Below are 23,286 nucleotides of genomic sequence, written 5' to 3' on the forward strand. Positions count from 1 at the left end.
TTTCTCTATCGTTTCTCCTCCTCTTTTTCTGCCGCTTGCAAATGGTGACACACATATCGTAGGGCAAAAAGTACCCCATGTCACAGGAAGGAGGGAAAAAGGACAAAGACAAAAAAAAAGAAAAATACATTACTTACCATGTAGCAGCTTCAAATTGTCAGGTGGCAGCGACACATGCTGAACTTCTCTCATTCGTCAAGCCGGTGGGGAGCATGGCAGTCAGTCACTCAATCAGTCACAAAACACAACATGATGCGCGCGGCAGGCTTGTCATAATCTGTTGTTCTCAATCAAGATGAAAGATTATAATCAAACATGAAACACAATTATAATATATCTTAGCAAAATAAGGGCACTAATATATCTTTAGCAACCAACACTCACCGTTGCTGGCAGCAAATTGTTCAAAGCACAAGCTTTGGAATGAGTAAAAATGTACTAACCAACTTAATTTTAGGGACTCAAAAGATCAATTAGTTGACTACCAATCAAGAAATATGCCCAGTTCATGCTATATATAAAATGAACAATCAAGAAATTTCCTTTTAGAAAGGTTCAAAATTTTGTGCATTTAAATATTACTTTGTAAAACAAATGAACTACATAGGACTTCCATGATATCCTCTTTGACTCTGAAAAAATTATCTTCCCTACATAGCAAAGAATTAATTTCTGATATGCACAAGCAGGACACTACCAAGAAACTTTTGTTCCTTGCATTATGTAATAATGGGTGAACAAGAATCCAATATTCCCAAAAAATAAAAATAAAAATCATTAAGTAAAAAATCCAAAAAACAATCAAGAAATTTCCCCCCCAAAAAAAATCAAGCATCTAGAAATAAACCATTAAGTAAAAAAAGAAAAAAAAATGGAACATGCGATGTATCCAGGCAGGCAGGAAATGCAAAGAGCTCCAAACTGTTAGTTCCCTTAAGAGGCAGCAGCTGAAGCATCAACACTAATAATAACCATGCAGTTAACATGAAATGGATTAAAAATGGCACCCAATGAATGTCTAATGAATGAGCATAAGGATGTCTAAAGAATACTCAAGCTTTTAGAATACAGAAGAAAGACAGTACGCGCACCATAAGATTTGTGCTTGCAACAGATGCTAATGATACACAAACAATGCAAAAGAGCCAGAATTTCTTTCCTAAATCTGTCTGAAACAGACCAATGTAAAGGATCAAGTGGTGTTATCAAAAGTAGATGTTTAAAGTCAGCACCAAACACAAAAGCCAACAATGAACATTTGTTCCAACTCCCCAAAAACTGGAGCTAACGTAGAACAATATATATACTTCAGTATCTCCAAGAACATATTTGCACGTCCCTGTAGATTTCTAGTTAAAACTTTTAAACTTGATTGCGTTATTAAAAAATAGACAAAATGATGAGTTACACTTGTAGTATTAGAGATCATCAATGGCGATAACATACCTCATATATGTTGATTCTGGGTCGACGTAAGTGTGGGCATAAATAAAACAGTTCTCGAACTATATTTTTCCTGAATGAAAGAAAAGTCTGGATGGAGAACACAGTAATAGCATACGCATACTACTTACCTAAAGAAAAAATGTCCCTACAATGAAACTAAATATGGATATATGAAATTGAAAATTCAGGTAGTCAAGATGAATAATGCATGAGGAATACCAAAATGGCAACTGTCATGGCAAATGAAGCTAAATTAAGAAATCATATATCTATATGATGTTTGACTACCCAATCCAGATAAGCTACACTTTGCTCAAAAGGCTAAAAGAAGAGGTTAGGTAAAATTACTTTAAAATGCTCATCTATTACAAGGACCTCAAGACTCGATAACTTATCTAATGCCAATCCGAGGTTTGCAGCTTCGTAGCATCACTGGAACTAAATTATACTAGGAAACCATTATAAGTTGGTCTCTCGGTCATCTTAAATACATTCAATAAATAGGATAACTAAGAAATTTTTTTTTTGTTCTCATAGAAATGCTTGAGGCATTCCTCCGTACAGATTGGACAGAAACCCATAATCATCATAAAATCTCTTACCTATCCATGGCTTCTTGCAAACTTATACTGAATTGCCCAATCTTCTGGTTTTCAGGGACTGAAGATGTACGATGAGGATAAGCATGTAAACTGTGAGAACCAAAGTTACTAAAAGCAACTTCTTCTGCAGATCTACCCAGATCATTAGACCAATTAAATGGCACGGTGAAAACTAGATTTAGAAGACCATCACCACATCCACCAAACTCCTTGGGTGGGCACAAAATGCTGCTCTCACTGTTCTCTTTGCTTTCAGGTACCATGGATAAATATGAGTTGTCAGGTCGCATACCAGTGGAGAGTATCCGCTTCATCCCATTAAGTTCCTTAGCAACACGCTTATGTGCTTTATTACTCTCACCATAGTTGAAGGCATCAGTTGAAGTCGTCTGAGGAAAGCTTCCTTTCGGTATCTTTCTACAACAACTTAAGCAAAGTCTATAAGAACATTTTGAGCAGCTTCTGTGAAAATCAACAAGTGAAGTCCTGCAGCAATTGCTGGTACCAAAAAAAAGCAGAGACTGCATGAGACACATTCAGGTGTAATTTGACCACAATTTAAGTCCATCCCCCAGCAAAATTTTAGGCATGTTTATCTAATTGCAACACGAACTATATTAACAAAAAATATCCTAAAAGAAAAATGACAAAAACCAATGAAATGTCCATCTAAGATTTTGGATGGTAATCAGCCTTTAGCCTAAAAAAATTTTGTGGCCAAAATAACAGTAATCATTTACTATGTATATTGTCGGTGACATATAAATGGAAATGGAATATCTATCGATCTATGCTTTCAGAATATACACATACCATTTAACAAGCTCGTTCTGAGCCTGATTGACTTGAAGTTGAATGCCAGAAAATCTTCTCCCTAGGAAAGAAGTAATACATCAAAAGTAGCCAACTCAGGAAGGATGAAACACAGATACTGATTCCTTACTAACCTTGGTCTGGAACCTCAAATTCCAGCTCATTTAACTGCTTTTGATAGATCTGCTTCAGCAATGGGAGAAGGTGAGAAATCAAGTTATAAGCATGCTCGATTTCATTAAACTTCTTGTGATCATGTGCAAGTTCCTGAAGATAAAAAAACCCAAAACTGCTCATAAAATTTTCCCCCATGAGAATGTAAAAAAATTAGAGAAGAGCCCAACCTTACATCCACCATCTTTAGCTCCGATATGAGAACATGTCTTACAATCACAACACCCACGACAAACAGGACAGGCGATCTTGACCTCCACTTCAGACATCTCAGAGTACCTAAACAGCATCAGATGCCTTGATATATTAAATAGCAAATAGTAGTCTTAAAAATCTGATAGGTATAGAATCCAAAATTCCTGGACCTCTAGATGTTTGAGTTGGATTAGTATACCAAAATGATAGGTGACTTGCATCAACTATTCTGTTGAGATGGTGGATGAAACACAACTACCACAACAGCTAGAAATTACACTACATGTGTGCTTCAGAGATGTGTCCTAATACCAGAATCTTTGCAACCACATTAGCTGAAACAATCAACAGCCTTGGTCAAGTAAAACCAAGGCAAACTTAAAAATTTATGGTGTGCATATGTTTGACATCCTTCAGAGTTCAGATCACTTCAAAGGGCATTGACAACACCGGCCCTACAACAAAAAAAAAAAAAATTGCTACCATGCAGATGTATTGGAATAAGCAAAGATAAAAATAGCTAAGCATAATGGCATTTAAATGTATAATAAGCCTTGGCACATTTAAGTTATAATTAGTGAGAGTGCAAATTAAGAAAAAATTATTTGATGGAAAAGGAAGAATCCTTTAATTCAAAAGCACAAAATCTACAACATTATATCTACTACAACTTGCTTTAATTTCCATCTCATTCACCACATTTAACTCTACCTATGACAGCTGTAATCGCTACTTAAAAGAGGTTTCACCTGTTACGGATTTTAAAACACGAGAATATAACCAGAACAGTCTTGTCTTTCAGTTATAGCTGTAGATTCAACCACAGGATAGCAAACATATATATTAGAGAAAAAAAAGACGTTTTAAGGGGCCATAAAAGAACAACAAATAAGAAAGAGGAGAGAGAGAGAACAATAATGAGGGCCTACAGCCTCTTTCTGTCAGATTTAAATCAAATATCAGAATTCACCTTTAATCCATACGATCCCCACAAATTAAGGACTTGATTTCAAGTACCCTTAATCTATTAAAGCACTAAATATAGAAAACAAAATAAAACCAATAAAGCATATAAGCAGACGTGAAAGGGTATGGACACATGGGCCCAGAAACTATTATGAAATTAGGACAAAAACAAATACATGCATATTATTATACAAGAATAACAAGCTGCAATGTATATTTCTTTTATATGTTCCTAGAATTTTTAGTTTGTATAATTTAGACAATCAATAATGATCATATGATGAATCTAGAAGAACTATAACAACCATTCGTACGAGTGGCAAAAGTTTACAGAAAAACATGAAACATAATACAAAAGTCATGAACAAAGATTGTCTCATAGAGCATGTAGATTCCATTTTGAACTGGCAAAATTCTATGCTGTATTGATCACCATAGGCCAAAAAAAGGGTCTACTCATATTCAGCATTGCATATACCGTGTGCCACCTCCATCATGGTAGATTTTCAACCATGATAATACATGCCAATATTGGCATTACCAATCCTTGGTCATATATCCAAGTAAATGCAGAACTTTCCATGTCCTGAAGTCTTATATAGATAAAATACGTGTTACATATTTAGTATAAATAAACATAGAATGTACAAGAGTGCAATATATTTCTAAGTACCCTATATGAATCGACAAGTATTCATTAAGCATTGGTGTTTGACAAAGATACAACAGATATTTTTTAGGTGCCCTTGCTTCATAGCAATGAACATGAACCAGTGAAAAAAATATTCCCTATGTTGTTGTAACATACATCCAAACTCTTGAATCTGAATTCTTAAAGGAGAACAATAAATGGATAATATTAGTTATTTAAGATATTCAATTTCGTTCACATATATTTGTAAAGCTGTTTTCTATCTGAATAATGCATCCTAAAACACCAACCATGTCTCTTGGTTGGACCTGCTAATCAAATTATAGAGGATCCAAGGTCTAGCTCAATTGACACCAAAAATGTAACTGAAATGACCAAGTAATTTGACAAAATCAAACCTAATCAATTCATTGTTCTAGAACATGAACTGAATCAAGTTAACCCTAAATCTATGGTAAAACTTGATGTGTGTTCCTTCCAGAAAACAAATTTCATCGAAGAACTTCAGATGGAAGTAGTAAGCCAAGTGCATCCTTCCATGAAACTTGCAGTGCCTTAATAGAAGTCTTCCTTTCAAACTAAAACTTCACATTGACTTCATCAATAAATCTAAAAGAACCATCTCCAAACTGCAAAGCTTTTATCTCTTGAAACAAATCTTCTTTTGCAAGCACATCATCACAAATTAAAAAGTACAACTAGGTAAAAAAAGGATAGCCAAGGGGGGAGTCAACGTATGCAACCTTACCCTATAAACAAATAGTGTTCTCTTGACACAAGCCTTGATCACTCGGTTTGCAAATAATACAAATAAGTGGTGAATTTTATCTTCGAATTCTCACAATTGGAAAAAATTTGAGTTTGGTAGTAAACTTGCGAAAATGTTTTGGCCAGTTCACAGTATTATAAAGAATCAATTATCTTGATAGATTAGTAATGCATAAGCAAAGAGGGTGGGCATTAACATCACAATAATGTTGCTCTTTTGTAATCTAAGTGACCAAAGTTTCAAGTCATGAAATTAGCCTCACTGGGCTAAGTTTGCAAAAAACCTATAAAGTCAAGCCCACCTCTGAAAAAAAAGAAAGAAAAAAAAAAACAAAAAGATGGATATAAGACAAGTATGCTACAGCATTTTTGTTATCGAATGGTTCAATGTATGACAAATATGTTGCTGAAGACAGATACCAATATCAGAAGAAAGAAGTCTTTTGAAGTTTGAAAAAGATTATTAGTTATCATGCAATAAAATTTACTTTAAGAACTCCCTAGTATTCCTGCATGATCCCTCAAAAGCTTATTTATGCTCCAGAATATAAGAGATGACTAATATCTCTCACTATTAATACATAAAAATCTATTTTAATCATTTCTGGTATGATCATAACATATGGGCGAAACACACAGAAGCCAAGAAACAACTTTTGAGGAGAGAGAGGGGATCATTTTGTCAAATTTTCCTTTGACCACAAGACATTTACACTCGTCGTCATTAACCAAATAAGAATGCAACAGAATTGATAATCACAGTGATCAATCTCACAAACTATTATAGATTACCTATTTTTCAAAATAAAAGCAAAAAAAGACTGACAAATGATTACCGAAGCTTCTTTGCATGAATCTTCATAATGATGCACTTACTAAGTGAAACACACAGCATTTCTTGTCTCTTCGGCAACAAAAATTCTATCATGGATCTACCTTCTAGCCATGATCCTATTCCCGGAGGAAATAACATTGATCTTGATAAATCAGCTTTGGTCCCTAAATGATATTACTTGAGATTTCTAGAGCCTAAATAAATTTAAGTTCTTACCATTAAATCGGTGAGTATTACATTGTGGAAGTCAAGATAAACAAGTTTAAATGATTAACATTGTGTTGGAAGGTATCGCTCAGAGGAAGTCATCATAATATCATATAAAATTAAAGCAACCTTTGTTATATACTTTGCTTCGATTTTTTTTAACTTATCGAATGAGAACAAGATCTCTTCATATATCTGGAAAATTTCAACTTATACAGAGATCACAGTTATCCCCAAAAGACTTGCATCTTCGATTTAATAAAGAAAACTAGACAAATGAAAAAGGCATTTGACGAACATTAGCTACAAAATAAATTAATCTTGCTTTCAAGAATCTTTAAAAAGAAGAGCAAAAGGAAGTTAACTGTTTCTTTATGCAGCGAGAGCAGAAGAACCTCTTCCTGCAACTTAAACATCGAACCATCCTTGCCACCTTCTTCTCCCCACATCTGTGGCATATCCACTTTCTCCCCCTCCCCAAACCCTTTCCACAAGTTAATTTCTACAACCAATAGAAGTGTACTGGAGTTACCATCAGAAAATGGATCGCAAGAAAGGTTCAAGAATCAAAAGAAATGGCACGGAACCAAAATCGTTATACCTTTAATGGGCCCACGGGAATCGGCTCCGCGTTCTTGGATCGAATGCACCGCCTGGTGAGCGAGCAGTCCTCATCAAACCCTAGCTTCCGATCCAAAGGGGAGCCCTCATTGCCGGGACCACCCACCGGAGACGACGCGATGGTCATCAACCCATTAGGAAGAACCCTCGTCGTCCGGGCCTCCCCCCTCCGCCTCTCTTCCCTCTCCCCCTTCCGATCCATCCGCCGCTTCAGCGCGGCCGTGATCGTCTCCTCGGTCGGGGAAGCCCCCTTCCTGGTGCGCTTCCTCGCCGGAGCATCGGGCGGCTCCGGCGACTCCCAATCGGATTCTTGCGCGGCGGTGGGCCCGCCCTTGTGCTTGGCCAAGTTACGGCGGGTCAAGTTGTAGTGGTGCTCGCAGAAGGTGACGCCGTCCATGGCGCGCATGGAGCAGCGCCATTTGCGGCCGTCCGTCCTCCGGCATCGGAGGCCCTCACCGGGGATTGCGTCGGAGTCGTCGTGGAGCCGCCGCGGCCTCGGCATTGTGACGGAATCCAAAACCCCTGCGAAGTCCGAGCGGCGTTTCTAGAAACGAGTGCCGTAGAGAAAGAGAGAGAGCGAGCGAGACGACAGCATCGGAAGCTGTTCATATTTCTCTCTTTTTCTTTCTTTCTTTCTTTCTTTCTTTCTTTCTTTCCTTCTTGAAAACAAAGAGCACAATTACATCTATATCCCTACAAACTATAGCGGACATAATATAATTATTTTTTCTGTATTTTTCTTTTTTTCCCCTCCAATATCTCAAATATATTAACTACTGGCTTTATCATCTTCTTGCCAATACGTATTTGTAGCTTATTAATGGTTCTAATACGCATATAAAAAGCTTAATAGAATTAAAGCCGAGTTAAACCGGAGGGGTTTTTATTTAAAGGGACATCTAATACAAAGGGTATATATGTCATAAACGAAGTCTACAGGGCTTTTCCCAGGATTTTGTGGTACCCGACACGGACACACCCACCCTCGACTCCGTGACAGTTACGACTCGGAAACAAGCCTTTAGTAATGCCTTCCCGCTGGCCCCACCGAAGTCGTATTCACAATCACGTGTATTTGACGGTCCGTCTTGCTCAGTATCAGAATGTATTATTCTGTACTCCAAGCTACTATAAATGGATACAACCTCAAGAACACAATAAGAAGAAGAAGAAGAAGAACAAAAATTACTGACATACATCCATCCAAGAAGAAAACAAGGCTGTTTGCAATGATGAACGGAACATGGCCATTCTCCATAGGAGTTCTTATAGCATTTTGGGATGTTCATAGTACAAGATCAGATGAAGGTGGGATGAAGAAGCCTTGAGATATGGTATAAGAAGCTGTGTTCGAAGTGTTGCTCAAGGAAAGCATCTTAAGCCCACCATGGATCTTCCCCAGTTCTGAAATCTGTTTCCACCCAGGGTACAAATACAACCTTCCCATCATCGATGTCGACATGGGCCAAAGCCAATGACTGCCATTTTTGCGATCGTGTCAGTATATAATTGATGCATCTTAAAAGAAAGTGGCAAAAGGCAAACTATGATTTAAAGAAACAGCAGAGAACTAATCAATGCAAGTCAAACAGTAGTCATCTTTATCTCTGGAAGGAGTAAGACTACAAATAATAACTAACTGAATCTAAACAAAAACAAGTTAGTTTACTGCAAGCTTATCTAGGCACGATGGAACCTCTTTCTAATTCCTCCTTTTCTTATCTTATTTGCTTTGAAGCTTCTCTATTCAAGAATTAGTATGTTGATGGCATTGGCTCAGTGCCTTCAACATTTCTCATATATCAGATTATATATGCAATGTATATCTAGTATTCAACATGAATTTTCCTATTCATATAAGAACATTACATAACAAAGAAAAACTAGGTTATTAGTTTTAGTATCTCTTCACTGTGATCAGTGTCCAATTCAATTTTCAGCCCAACACAAATCGATGGAAATTTAACGAAACAATAGAGAGGAAAAGAGGCTCACCAAAGGTGCAGGTCCCCTCACAACTCTCCCTTGGTTGTTGTACTGGGATCCATGACATGGGCAGATAAATTTTTTCTCAGCAGCATTCCATGGGACAACACAACCCAGGTGGGTGCAGACAGCATTAATGCCATAGGTTGCAAGAGTTTTGTCATTCTCCACAACAAGATACGTAGGGTCTCCCTGAAAAAATTGAGGCACCATAACTTATTTGCAGAACTATAAATTTATCTCGCAAAAGCTATCCATAGATGCTCAATTTATAACTTGATTATCATAACTATCAATGTATCTTTACCTCACAGCATATAGAAATCCTGGATGCTTGTAACTAAAACAATGACAAAAGTCTAGAAGCAGATGAACCATGTCATACACATGATGAGTGATATCAAGGAGCCATACACAAGATGATAGAAAGGAACTTGAAAACAACCTAAAATCCATAATAGAAGGCGCCAAGAAAAACATGGCCAAAAAGGAATTTTGTCTTGAACTAAGTTTTGAAGCTAATGGAAACAAAAGAAACATTCCCAAAAATGTTGTCATCACAAAGATAACCAAGATTGAACTAAAGTTGCTTGAACTAAGTTTGTTGCCAAGCATTACGTTTGCCTTCAAGTTTCATATATGTGATTCATTTATCTTTCCAGGGAACTCTCTTTGTTTGCAACCACTTGCACTGTCTCATGACGAGAGGATGAATTTTGTTTATGGGACCTTGCATGACAAACAGCTTCTTCGCTAGCTAAGTATTTGATCATTAATCACTTCTGGCTTGCAACAGTTTTATGTAAGCACTTTTAAGAAAATGAGCTTGTAAGGCAGCAGTTCAGAGACAAAAACAAATCATTATATTCCCAAGTCCATCATAAAGTTTAACATGATCTCTTTGTTGCATAATCAAGCTGATCATAAACATGTCTTTTACATACATGTTCCACTCTATCCATATAAATCAATAATACACAAAAGATACGCAAGTGCTAATATCTTAACACTAGAAAACTCAACCAAGAACATTAAATTCTAATACGTTATCATAGCTGCTGCCATGTCGAAAGACTAACAAGGTGATTGAAATCATTACAAATGCAAAAACATGGGACCTGCTCTTGAAAAAAAGTGATTCTTATTTCATGCTGAAGAATGTTATGCATTCATATCATGAGGTCACAAGCAGCATGCATATACAAAGTTCACGGAAGCTCCTGTCATCTATTGTTTGAGATTGGTTCTCAAATATTTGTATATGTGATGCTGTGCCCACCCAAACAAAATACACTTCTGATACTATTTATACTTTATTTTCTAATTACAACATAAAACAAATTCTCCATATTCTACAAGAAAACATGACCAACTTATGATTGAAAGCATAGCACTGGGGACTAACCAAGATGCAGAGAATAACAATGAAAAATCATAGACACATGAAAGTTGTCAACCACCAATTTTAACATGTAAATTTGTCATTTATTTTTTGACTGACACATAGAAACAATCCAGATGATCATAGGGCAGCTATGATCTTAACAAATAGATACTTCTAATCATTCTGGCTATTTTTATAGATTTCCAGGGAATCTACTTTATTTTTCAAGTAAGCCACAGAGAACAGAAAAGAGTTTCAGCCATGTCTAGTGCTGCAACGTGGAACATCTTTGTCTATCCAACAGGTCCCAAGTTTAATTATATCTCCAAACTATAAGCAAGATTAGGAATTTGAAAAATTCTTCACAGATGTGTCAAGTTTGACTCATCTAGATTTAATTATCCTTCATATCCAACCACACTAATGTCAGAGACATGAATCAACTACAGAAAATGATAGATATCTCAAAGAGCACTTTTAATTTAGCATTGCAAATAGAAAAATGTACCTTTAAACCCTGGGTAAGTGTTCTATCACCAGGACCATGAGTCTTAAGCCATCCATCTAGAGTAACATCATTTCCAAGTGCATCTTTTGCAACGGTTCCACCTCCAGCACCACCTGAACTGTAACATGTTCCACAAAACATAAGTATCCACGACAAAATAACAAAAATAGAATAAGTGAGCTACGAAACTGAATGATTACTTATTTTTTAGCAGTGAAATATGACACAACATTTCCTTTCTCAACTTATAGACGCTTAGCTCTCTCAGTTTCCATATGCGGCTAGTTACATGCTGGACAAGATCTAACTTATAAACAAAGGAACACTAAGCAAAATGATAATAAAAGTAAACAAAATTTATCCAATCTCTTCCCGGAAAATCACTCAAAGCATTTGGAACTTTAAGCTTCGGAGAAAATAAAATCCAACTCTTTGCATTATCTTCCTTTGGTAAGACTTAATCTAAATAATTTTCAATTTACTTTCATGCTTATTTGCATACACTGTCCATACAGACCAAAAATCAACCCGGACGAAGAAAAGAAATGGTTTCGAGAGAATTAGACACGATCTGCAGGCTCCAGGATAAACAAGTTTATAACAGTGAAAGTTGATAGGAATGTGCACTTACAGGGAAATATGCTGCAGAATTTTCAATGGTCGAACGAATGCATCTCGAGTGATGATGCAGAGCAATTTTTAACACCTTTCACATTCAGTAACTCAAATTACATGAAAATAACTGGACTAATTTCAATCAATTTTCAATCATCAACGCAAACAACGGAAGTAAGCAGGGTCCGTAAACAGTACTAACCATGCCAAGAACAGAAATGAGAAAATGAACTATGCTGCTGCTAATTTCCAAGCGAAAGCAAACAAGGTGTACAATGTTTACCCGGGTGGCACAAAGAAGTACGTATAGGGAATCAGCATGCCCGCGGTGGGCAGCGACAAGGTTCCCAGAAGAAGAAGGTTCAACAGCTGCCTCTTTCCCATGTCCGGCACCCTGTCGGCGGGGATGCTCGTCGCCTGACAGGTGATCTTCCCAATCCTCTCCTTCCCCAAGCCCAGCCCTCTGGCGGGCCTGCTCAGAAGAGCTCGGGATGGCGAAAAGATGCCATTTTTACCGGAAGAGAGCTGCAATAATAACGCGACAACAACTTGATCTTAGACTTCTGGACCAGCGCTCGAGAACAAACAATTGCTCACCTGAGATGGGGCGGCAGCGGTTGAGAGAGTGGTGGAGGCCATGGGGGCAGGAGTGCAGCTTCTTCCCTCCGAGGACGCCTGGAAACAGGTCGATTCACATCCTTCTTATCTGCAAGCAAGAGGAAGACGATAGGGTTGGGTGATTTGGTTGATGGGAAGCCATTGGTCTCACTCAGCCACATGTTTGGATTGCACTTGGAGACCCGCCTAAACCCCATTCTATTGTGTATGATATCGATCCAACACGGGTACGACTGACCGCGGTTCGTGAACCGGCTTAAGCAAACAGAAACCGGACTCGAATCGACCCGATTTTGAGCCGAACCGGAACCGCCGGTTCCGGTTCCGGTTCGGACCGTTTCAGTTCCGATTCGAACCATTAATTAATAATAATAAAAATAAATTAAAATATAAAAAGTAATCTAACTAAATATCACTTAACAAATAAAGATTAAATCTTTAATCAAACTTACTAATAGGAATGGCCTCCATGTCATCATGAATCACTCATCTATACTTCAAAAACTTAATTACTTTTAATATTTTTAATATTTATATTTTTTTTAAAAAAATATAAATTATATTAATATTTTATAATTATGAAAGTGAAACATCTAAATCCATCTATTAGAAATTTAAAAAATAAATTATATTAGTGTCCCTATAACAATATCGATTTTATTAATAAAAATATATAAATAAAAAGTAAAAAGATAATTTTAATGATGTTATTGATGATCGTATATGATTAATGTAGATGAGAAGAGTGATGACGAGAGGTGATACCACTATGAATCTATATCAATGGCCCTTTTACCGTTCTTTATTTGTATCAATGTTGATACAAAAACGAAAGAGCTGTTATTGTAGATGCTAAGTAGCGTCACTCGAACAATTATGTTGATACTAATGTAGATATAGGACGATGCTACTAGACATCTACATCGATGGCCTTTTTTATCACTCGAAAACTACATCGACATTGACGTAGATGTAGAGTGATCCTTATCTCTCGCTACCATTCTCCTTCTTCTCCATAACATCGACTGTTGTTTCTCATTATTAGTTAGAATGTATTGATAAAACTAATGTTGTTAGGATAAATAGACATAGATGTTTCACTTTCATAATTATATCAATATAATTTTTTAAAGTATAATAATCAAAATATTTAAGATAATTAACTATAAGAGATAATTTTTAATTAGCCCCCACCATTCCAAACTTACGAAGCTTTGCCATCTTATCTGCCACAATTTGTCATGAGAAACCTCTAATGAATTAGAAGGCCCACATAAAAAAAACTACATAGACACATAATTAAAGCAAAAAAGACATAATATATTATTAAGTCGCTGCATCTTCCACACTAATTTTGTTAGGGTTGATGATTATTTTTTTAAAATATTAAATTATATATTATTAAAAAAAAGAAACTCGAATGTAAAAAACTAGTATAAATTGAAATCGTTGTTACATAAATATCTCATGTATCTAAGGGTCTTGATTTGTATAGTAAAAAAATATTATAAGTACTCACGAATGTTTTTTTAATTAATTCAAAGAGATTAATAAAAAAAATTTAAAATTTGTTAGATTTGAGTTTTGATTAACTCAAAAGATAGATAACTATATTTTTTATATTTTAACACTCTTGATTTGAAATCTTTTCGAAACACATGAAGAAAATATGGAATCACGTAAATATTATATTATATTATATTATATTATATTATATATATTGATTCGGTCAATTATTTATTTGTCATTAAAATTTTCTCTCCTCTACAAATATTACCTTAATTTTTTTTATAAGCTTATATCTACATGTTTTATTGTTTTATATTCCTAACAAAATTCACATCTTTCATTCTTAAAATCCTCATAACACTGCTCATTCAGGTTTAAGTTATTGATATTGCTTTCGGTACATTAAACAATCTCTATCGACCTGCTTCTAACGTCCGTATCAAATCATGCCACAATGCCAAGAAGAAGAAAGAAGCTCATTTGCTAATGGTAGTAGATTTTATTTCTGGAGGTAATTGTAGACAACATTTGTCGCACTATTTAGTTGACTATGATTATTTACACCTTTAATTTGGGCTAATTATAGATTATGTCATATAGTTAACTATTTTTAATATTCTTATCCTTATAATTTAAAAAATTATATTAATATCCCTATAGTATGAAACTGAAATATCTACGTTCATTTATCTTAACATTATCAAATTTTCTAACAAAAATATAAAAATAAAGAAAAAAATGATAATCTTAATATTCTAATTAGTGATAATGGACAAAGGCATCGTTAGAGGCACGGGTGACTATTTTGGATGAGGAGAGCTACTATGCATCTACATTGACGTCGATATAATTGTTGAGTGATTATTTCATCACTTTGCATTTGTATCAATATCGATGCAGTTATCGAGTAATAACTCTGTATCTATGTTGACGTCGACGTAATTAACAAGTGATGCCACTCTGTATTTACATCAATATCGACGTAATTACCAAGTGACGAAAGGACCACCGAAGCAGATGTTAAGCAACGCCTATCGACAACTACGTTAACACCGACATAGATGCAGAGTAACATCGCTCAATATTTGTGTTGACCTCTATGTAGTTGCTCTCATCCATAATAGCTACTGCGGCCCCCTAATGACATCGTTGTCTGTCACCATCCACGTCATCAATATCGATTGAAAAAATTAAAATTATCTTTGTTCTTTATTTTTATATTTTCATTGGTAAAAACGATGAAATTAAGATAAATAACCTTAGATATTTTATTTTTATAATTATAAAAATATCCATATAAAATTTTAAAATACAGAATTTGAAACGTAAAAAGTAGCTAAGTGTACTCTGTAATTAGCCCCCTTTAATTTCACAACGATCACCATTAAATGATAGGATCATAGGATCTGCTATCATATCTGGAACCAAGAAAGCAACATGACATATACATAAATGCATCTTCTTTAACATCCCAAAAGCTTGTGTGCCCTGTAGAGAGAGAGAGAGAGAGAGAGAGATGGGCAGAGTCAAGTCCTTGGCATGAAACGAAATGGTTTCTGGCTTTGGTGGCCTCCGAGGGACCAAGCAGCATTCAAATCTGACAGTTCTTCATCCCCCACAATCATCTCGACATGTTCCTCTGTGCAGGATTCCGAGCCCCTCACATGGGCTTCCCACCAGCCTCGCCATGGAAAAGGGTACATGCCAAGCTATATCTATCTGGTTGCTGCTTCAGTCGCTCAGTTCTTCAAGAAGGAAGAAGAAGACATTACTTTCCCTGGGATTTCGTAGACTGGAATGAACAGTGCAACCCATGTTTGGGACCTTTCTTCTTTCCGATACAGGCCAAGTGGTGGAGGGCCAATTAAAGGAGGACTCGACGCACTCCTTCCTTGTGTTCTGCCTCAAAGGACATGGCGAGATAGCTGGCAAATGCTGCTTTGTGGCAGCACAGGAGACGCAAACGTTTCCTTCTCCGTTCATGGGGCACTCTCACATGGGGTGGCTGGCCATCAGAGCTCTGTGAGCGAAACAGCAGGCAGTGGCTTGCCTGAATGAGGAAGAGGACGCATCCATGAGGCCTCCTCTGTCCTTCTTCTGTTCTCAGCTACTGTCCATTTAATCCAATACAAGCAATCATATACTCGAATTGATTAGAGGAGCAATTAGCTTCAGCTCAACTACAGGCGACTTGCGTTAGATGAGCATAAACTCTTAGGTAGATTTGGTTGGGCATTAGCTTAATCTATGTTGCAGGGCTCTCGGGGAGAACGAAGCTTAGCGTTCAGGGATGGTTTACACTGTCCAAAAATGAAATAAGAGGTTGCTCTCATGCGAGAGGATCTCTTTGCCTGTTGAGCACCTCCGCGTCCAACATCCTGCATTGATTTGCTTGCAGTTGAGCACCTCCGCGTCCAACTATAGAGAGAGAGAGAGAAGAGCAATCAAAGTCGAACAATACAGGCGTCAGACCGAATACTCTGTTCTGTTTCTTCTGCTGCTGCAGCTGCTCTGCGCCGCTGCTGCCACTGCGCCTGCGGCCCCCGCCGTCCCCACTTCTTCGCCCCCGTAAGGCAGCGACACCTGTTCGCCTGTCACAGCAGCTCTCGCTGTTCCTCTCCCCTGCCACCACCTTCTCTCTCTCTCTCTCTTGGTTTTTCTGAAACTTTAATCCAAGGAAAGATGCTTATGGCAATGGCAAAGCCTCCTCCTCCTCCTCTCTCTCTAGTCCCCATAACGAAAGAGGGAAATCAGGATTAATAGCAGTAGGAAGCACCAATCGACAGGAGAACTTGGAGAGACAGCGCAACAGAGGATCTTTCTCACACCTGTTCTGTTGTAGCATTGGAAGAAGCGTGAAGGAGAAGTCTATCCGTTCATTCTCTCACCTTCTCTTTCTCTTTCTGTCGTCGTGGTTTCACCTATAAAGCTCGCTTCGGTCGTCTCTCGTTCTAAAGGTTTCATCTTTACCTTTTACTTCTCACTTTGAGATCGACAGGGTAGCAGAGACGACGACTTAAGGAGCAGGAATGGAGTTCGATCTCGAGAACCAGATGTCGAGCTCTGACGACGAGCAGCAACCTCGGTGGGGCTCCATCTCGGCGCTCTTCGCCGCCGAGGCCGACCACATCATCTCTACCGTCGGCGCTATTGATCCCTCCGCCCGGCGAAACGCCGTCTCTCTGGTCCTTCAGGTAATGCTATACCTCGACGCTCAGACTAACGAAAGATCCGATCTTTTCCATGGCGGTGATGTTTTCGTGGGCAGGCGCAGTTCAATTGCAATCTGGACCCCTTCGTCGCTTGCCTTGCAATCAACTACATTGATCGGTACCTTTCCAAGCGCGAAATCCCGGTATCAGTCACTGTAAATGAGTAGTAGTTGAAGAAGATGACCAATCGAATCGGTTAATTCCAGATTGTCGATCTAATACAGAAGCAGCGATCTCCTGTTGCAGATAGAGAAGCCGTGGATCGTTCGTCTCCTCTCCATCTCCTGCCTATCCCTCGCGTCCAAGATGAAGAAAACCTGCAAACCTCTAGCGGATTTCCTGGTAAACAGAGGTTCCTCTTTCTCAAAAAAATCGAGGTCACATGGATCGATTTCACTGTTTCATTTGGATCGAATTTGCAGAGAGAGGAATATTTTGTGTTCGACGCCCAAACGATCCGGAGAATGGAGCTTCTGGTGCTCGAAGCACTGGATTGGCGGATGCGATCGATCACCCCCTTCTCCTTTCTCCGGTTCTTCACTTCCTTCTTCTCACCCGCCCAACCCCCTCTCCTCCAAGCACTCCAAGCCCACGCGACCGAGATCCTTCTCAAAACCCAAAACGGTAACCCAATCAATCGATCAAATTAAACTTAAAAAACGATTTTTCCTGGATCCATCATCAAGTTTTCACCGGGAAATCATGCAGAGATGAAGGTGCTGGAGTTCAAACCTTCAGTGGTGGCCGCCTCCGCTCTCCTCTCCGCCGCCTTCGAGTTCTTCCCCGTCCAATTTCCAGCCTTCCGTTCCGCCCTCGCCTCCTGCGAATTCGTAAACGAAGTAATCCCTGCCACAAATAATCCTCTTTTTTTTTGTTATTCTCGTTTGGATCTTATCAACGGTAAATAATTAAATGAAACACAAGGAGGAGCTGCGGGAATGCAGCAGCGCTATGGGAATCGCGACGGACGGCTGCGGTGGTTCGGAAGCGACGGCGCTGGTGTCGAGTTCCAACACGCCGCCGACCGTCCTCGGCCGCCTCTGCTCGAGCTCGGTGATCGAGCCTTTCACCATCGGATCCGCATCGGACGACCGCGAGCTCACGCAGCGCCGGATCGCCTACCACGACGGACAAATAGACAAGTAACGAGGCCTCCTCCGAAAAGGAAACAAATAATGATTGTTTTTGAGCGAATTCTTTTGTGGAGTCGATGCCGTGAATTGAAGAAGGACGCACAGATCTTTTTGAGTTGGTGTTAGATCGATATATTTGAGAGAAAAAAAGAAGCTGTTGTTTTCCTAATATAAATAATTTATACGTAGATTTTCTAGAATAATATAAATAATTCAAAAAATCTTACGTTGCCGACGTGTCAATGCGGTCGAGCTTTGTCTTCACGTGTATATATACATATTGCGTGCATGCATGAACGGGCCGTTTTGGGTCACGTACATGGTTAGACGCACCACCAACGGTCGAGATCGACGACGGTGCGAATCTAAAGGAAACTTATGTTGGTTCATCTTTTGCGCCTGATACTTCTCCTAGTTTACATGAACTAGGAGTTCTATCTAGATGTGTGTGATGGGTGGATCCTCAACTAGTTAGGACTTCAAGTCCTGCTAGGATTGAATCAATGGTGTAGCTTATAAATAAGGGTGCAATCTCCCCTTGTGGGTGATACCTGCATATTTGATAGGATATATACAATGTGGGGAAAGGGTAACGAAGACATGGCTCCACCACCAACAGGCGAAGGAGAAGAAGAGAGCTGCTGGTCTCAACTTCCGATAGATGAGATGGAGAAGATCCTGAAGCGCCTCACCGTAGTCGATCGGATCCGTGTCGCCGCTGTATGCAAATCTTGGCAGGCAGCTGTTAGTTTCCTCCATGCTCCGTCTCCTCCTCCGTGGTTGTTGGTCTACCCCGGCCTACCCCATCCTCGAAGATGGGTCCTCTGCACTGCCTTTGCCGGACGACGAAGCTTAGGCTTAGAGATCCCAAAGGAGCTCCAAACACAGTGGTGTTGCGGGTCATCCAAGGGCTGGTTACTGTTCTTACGCACTACTCCGGAAATCTTCGCCGGTTATCGGGCTAGTCTTCTAAATCCAATCACCAGAGTTATGGTCCACTTTGGTCCATGCGTCAACCATGTCGTCAAGGGCATCATATCGGCGTCTCCACTCACAACAGGGTTTCTCCTTGCGACGATGGGTTATAATTTGGTGTACTCATACAGATGCGTGACCGTGTACAGAGTTTGGCAGCTCACGTACGGGGAATTGGACGTAGATGATCCCATGGACATTTTGTTTCACCATGGAAGGCTGTATATTCTGACCGACTCGGCAGAAATCGTGGTCTACATGTTCAAACCCCATCCTGTGGTGTCGTCGATCATCCCAATTCCATCTTTGGTTTGGGAGGACGAGCGTCGTCGTCGCTCACGCAAGGGAAGGCTGGTGGGGTCAAACGACGATGTCTTCATCGTGTTCTATACTACGAAGCTGCGCTCAGAGCTGCAACAGTTGAAGGTTTTCAAGGTGAAGGAGGGACTACGTCACCGTGTGGTGGAGGTGAATAGCTTGGGCGGTCGCACCTTCTTCATCGGTGGATTCTCGGAGGGGTTGTCAGTATCCATGATCAAATCATCGTCAAATTCAGAGTCGATAAAGCCGGACTGTATCTATTATCGAAAGCGCGTTGAAGATAACTTGAAGGGGTATTGCATGCAAACTGGACGTTCGTTTCAAGTCGCGGGGTTGGATGTGGCAGGTGATCTACTCTCCTGGTTCACTCCCGATTTGGAGGACCGATCGAGTTTGATGGAAGTGACTCCAACCAATGGCTTCTCTCGTTCTCGCCCATTGCTCCTCACCATCATCGTCATGTCAGTCTGCATCATGTTAGGTTACATTATCTGGTCGGGTCAGCATATAAGCTTTTTTAAGCTGGTTAATTGATTACCAGTATATGTGAGACACTATTTTAGTTTGGGTGTCTTCAAAAGTTAGAATTCTTTTCCTCTCTCTCTCTCTCTCTCTCTCTCTCTCTCTCTCTCTCTCTCTCTCTCTCTTCTTGTTTGTTTACCTATTCTGTCGTCCTTGGATTTGCCAAGGTGAACGATTGATGCAGTATGATTTGATGAGAATGGAAGGGGGGGTAGCAGGTGAGGGAAAAATCTGATAAGGGCCACAGCATGAGTTATGGACTGACTCGTCCTCGTCCTGCAGCCTTACTATATTCCTGAAACATTATTGTGTATGTTTGGTGGCGGATCTCCGTTGGGATACGGTCAATCTGCTGCTACTGTTTCCCTGCCTGCGTTGCTGTTTTTGCTGAACTCTCAAAAGCCATGCGTCCCCCCTTCTTCTTTCAGCACTACTAGCGTAGCCGACCTGCTTTTCTCTCTCTCTCTCTCTCTCTCTATCCTATGTATATGGTCCCCTTCCAGCATGTTTCTTTGGGGACTTTTATCGAACAAGTGGCAGATCAAAATCATAAGTCACAGTTCGCAGCCGACAACCATGCTGGATTCTATGTTTTCTTTACGATCCTGCCCAATCAACGCTCAAGAAAAGCTTCAAACGCTGTTAGGACGGGAACCTGCGTTCTTAGCGTGGATTAGGGCGTCGTGTTTGATCCGCCTACTAATTAATGATTGTGGAGTTGGGACGTAGGTGACAAGCTCACACTAGGAAGGCTAGTTTGGGTATATCAAGATTCGGCGGCACTGCGTCTTCCGGCGACGGCGACAGTCCGCACAATGTCGCGAACCGAAAGGCTGCCTCCCGCTGCTCCACCCCAGTAAACTGTAGGCCGCAGTCTGTGTCACACACACACACACACTCTCTCTCTCTCTGCGTGTCTGTCCCGAATCCTAATCATATATCACTATCCATCCTTAATTACCTTCCAAATACTAATAATAATAATAATGCCTCTTACTTGACTCGCGTCGTTGGGCAGCCGCCGCCTCTCGCTCTTCCAAGGATACCTGTGGGACCACCATCGTGGTGACATTTCATTGGCTCGCACTATGACTACAGTGGGTCCGGGGATCTCTTAGACTAGGGCGGGAATCTAATCCTATTATTCCAATGGGTGTCCAAAACCCGATCAGAGACACTTCATCATCGCAACGTGTCCGCAGCAAAACAAAAAAGAATAAATTGATTGATCTTCCCGTCCACGACAGCAGGTCCTTCTCCCATTAACTGATCTACTACTACGCTGAGTCGGGCTCACCCCAACCCACCTTTCCTCCATGACCCTACTACTGGCCCTACGCCATCTGCCCCGCTCTCCTCCCCTATGAGATCGACCCTACACCCAAACCACCGTCTGTTACTTCCACTCACAGTGAACGGCCACTCGTAGCCCCCGAAATCCTACCCACGTCAAACAGGCAAGGAGAATGTGAGAGCAGGGTCCCACACGTTGGTGCCTGGGGACATGAGGCCCCTCGCCACCGGAATCACCTTGCGCCACGTGTCGGCCAGTCTGTTGGGACCACCGACCCTGCCTCGAACTCGGTTGTTATTATGCTACCTCTATGCTATCACGGTAGACACATTTTGTTGATCTTGTTTTTGGATCCATCTCTACCCCTTCGTCCCATAAATATATACCCCACCTACTCCTCACACGCACTTCCTCTCTCTCCCTCTCTCCCCCTCTTACATACACACACATCTCCTGCTCGCCTTTAGGTGCAACAATGGCGACGTCGTTCTTCCTCTGGTCCTCAGCGCGGCACAAGGCCGACGAAGGCGGAGAAGGCAGCGCCGCGGAGACCAACACTTCCTCTGCCGAAGCTCCGGCGGGGAAGGCCAAGGGTCGGAAGGGCGGAGCGGGGGCCAAGGCGGCAGCGCCGAAGCGCCCGCCTCAGAGGGGCCTCGGCGTCGCCCAGCTCGAGAGGCTCCGCCTCCAGGAGCGCTGGAAGAAGATGACGGAGCTCGAACCCGCTCGCGATGGCATTCTTCCGCTCCACCTTCACCAACTCACCCCCGTCGCCGGGGCTGTGTATGGCGCCCCCATCGTCTACTCGGCCGGGCAGCCCCTCGACGGATACCTCACCCGTTACCGCCAGATTGTCCATGGGCCGGTAGCTTACGGCGGAGCGGCTGCCGGAACCGTCGCCCGGTCCGTGCTGGACGATCATCACGGGCTGGATCGGTACCGGAAGGCGACGGCCGGGGACGCCAGATTCCACGTCGGGAGTCCGTTTCCAGAGCCCCCTTCAAGCCAAAATCCGCAATGCCTCTCCGACCCGTGCGAGTTCTGCGCCAGAGTAAGCCCCGGAAATCCTCCATTAGGGTTTCCGCCACTCTCTAGTTTCTTCCACTGACTCCGCTCTCTTTGATGAAACTACCCTTCAGAAGAAGCGCCTCTTCGGCAACAAACTATCTGACAACCTGGCCACCGGTGCGGATTACTTCGAGATGGACCTCGCTGCCGCCATGGCGGTCGATCTGGTGATCCCAGTCCCCTTCACCCCCAATCCTCCTCGCATCCTTCTCCTCCATTTTGATTGGATGCCTTCTCTTTGGACTTCAGGGAAAGCCGGCGGGCGAGAAGGAGAGGGAGGTGATCAAGGAGTTCGAGTTCTTCCCGCCGAGCAGCGTAAGCGTATCCAACGGCGATGGTTCCCCCGAGCTCGCTGATCGCACGGCTGGTGACGCTTCCTCTTCCTCCGCCGCTGCAGCTTCTTCTACTCTCCTCGATCTCTCGCTCAAGCTTTCCATATAATCAAAGCAAGTGTGACTCTTCTTTTCCTTTTAATTACTGTTCGTTAGAATCATTGGAAGACGTTCATGTTACTTTTGTTGAGCAAGTAGCTAGTTAGTTTTTTGGTAGCTGATGTGGCATGCTAAGCATTGTATTATGTCTCATTATGAGCTTCTTGCTGAGCTCAATCTTCTTGCAAGAAGTTGTCACGGTTGTAGCAATAGAATCAAGAACACAGGTTGACATGATAGGCGATGCACGTCGCACTGGGTTTGGCTCGATATGGGAAGTCTACATTCTATAAAGAAGAAGGGTGCAGTAATAGAAGGGAGTCGACAATAAATTAAAGTAGTTTGGGTTTCTTGCACTTAACTTCCAGTGGAAGGGGCAGGTGATGGTTTCCGTGAAAAGGGAAGGGCTGTGAGTCTGAGAGAGGAGAAAGAGC

General features: G+C 40.9%; 5 protein-coding genes and 1 long non-coding RNA gene across 7 annotated transcripts; 3 read left to right on the forward strand and 3 right to left on the reverse strand.

The window, feature by feature from the left end:
- Positions 1–97: 97 nt before the first annotated feature.
- Positions 98–7,910, reverse strand: LOC135585922 (E3 ubiquitin-protein ligase JMJ24-like). Of its 2 annotated transcripts, none has more exons than XM_018818301.2 (8): positions 7,260–7,910; positions 7,024–7,160; positions 3,206–3,314; positions 2,996–3,044; positions 2,862–2,922; positions 2,049–2,546; positions 1,447–1,516; positions 98–277 (listed from the first exon to the last, which is right to left on the reverse strand). In XM_018818301.2, the coding sequence occupies exons 1-8, from the start codon at positions 7,779–7,781 to the stop codon at positions 236–238; spliced, it is 1,488 nt and encodes a 495-aa protein (XP_018673846.2). In that variant the 5' UTR covers positions 7,782–7,910; the 3' UTR covers positions 98–235. The 2 variants fall into 2 exon arrangements, with proteins under 2 accessions (XP_018673846.2, XP_065022468.1); XM_065166396.1 differs by having other exon boundaries at positions 102–277; positions 2,996–3,128; positions 7,260–7,908.
- A 571-nt stretch (positions 7,911–8,481) lies between these two features.
- LOC135649883 (cytochrome b6-f complex iron-sulfur subunit, chloroplastic-like) lies at positions 8,482–12,529 on the reverse strand. Its single transcript, XM_065168812.1, has 5 exons — positions 12,370–12,529; positions 12,056–12,297; positions 11,158–11,275; positions 9,275–9,457; positions 8,482–8,757 (listed from the first exon to the last, which is right to left on the reverse strand). Exons 1-5 carry the CDS (start codon positions 12,409–12,411, stop codon positions 8,656–8,658), a joined length of 687 nt encoding a protein of 228 aa, XP_065024884.1. The 5' UTR covers positions 12,412–12,529; the 3' UTR covers positions 8,482–8,655.
- Positions 12,530–15,318: 2,789 nt separating this feature from the next.
- On the reverse strand, positions 15,319–17,983 carry LOC135649561 (uncharacterized). Its single transcript, XR_010501309.1, has 2 exons — positions 17,844–17,983; positions 15,319–17,716 (listed from the first exon to the last, which is right to left on the reverse strand). It is a non-coding gene; the product is annotated as an uncharacterized LOC135649561 (long non-coding RNA).
- Positions 16,929–18,359, forward strand: LOC135649560 (cyclin-D6-1-like). The gene is made up of 6 exons (XM_065168040.1): positions 16,929–17,093; positions 17,168–17,254; positions 17,358–17,453; positions 17,534–17,735; positions 17,820–17,950; positions 18,036–18,359. The coding sequence occupies exons 1-6, from the start codon at positions 16,929–16,931 to the stop codon at positions 18,255–18,257; spliced, it is 903 nt and encodes a 300-aa protein (XP_065024112.1). The 3' UTR covers positions 18,258–18,359.
- A 485-nt stretch (positions 18,360–18,844) lies between these two features.
- LOC135649092 (F-box protein At3g56470-like) lies at positions 18,845–20,074 on the forward strand. Its single transcript, XM_065167200.1, has one exon. The coding sequence runs from the start codon at positions 18,845–18,847 to the stop codon at positions 20,072–20,074; it is 1,230 nt and encodes a 409-aa protein (XP_065023272.1).
- A 1,757-nt stretch (positions 20,075–21,831) lies between these two features.
- Positions 21,832–22,862, forward strand: LOC135649093 (uncharacterized). The gene is made up of 3 exons (XM_065167202.1): positions 21,832–22,404; positions 22,493–22,585; positions 22,626–22,862. The coding sequence occupies exons 1-3, from the start codon at positions 21,832–21,834 to the stop codon at positions 22,860–22,862; spliced, it is 903 nt and encodes a 300-aa protein (XP_065023274.1).
- The last annotated feature ends 424 nt before the right edge of the window (positions 22,863–23,286 follow it).

This window comes from Musa acuminata, chromosome BXJ3-9 (genome assembly GCF_036884655.1).
Source record: "Musa acuminata AAA Group cultivar baxijiao chromosome BXJ3-9, Cavendish_Baxijiao_AAA, whole genome shotgun sequence".
In the NCBI taxonomy this organism is placed as follows: domain Eukaryota; kingdom Viridiplantae; phylum Streptophyta; class Magnoliopsida; order Zingiberales; family Musaceae; genus Musa; species Musa acuminata.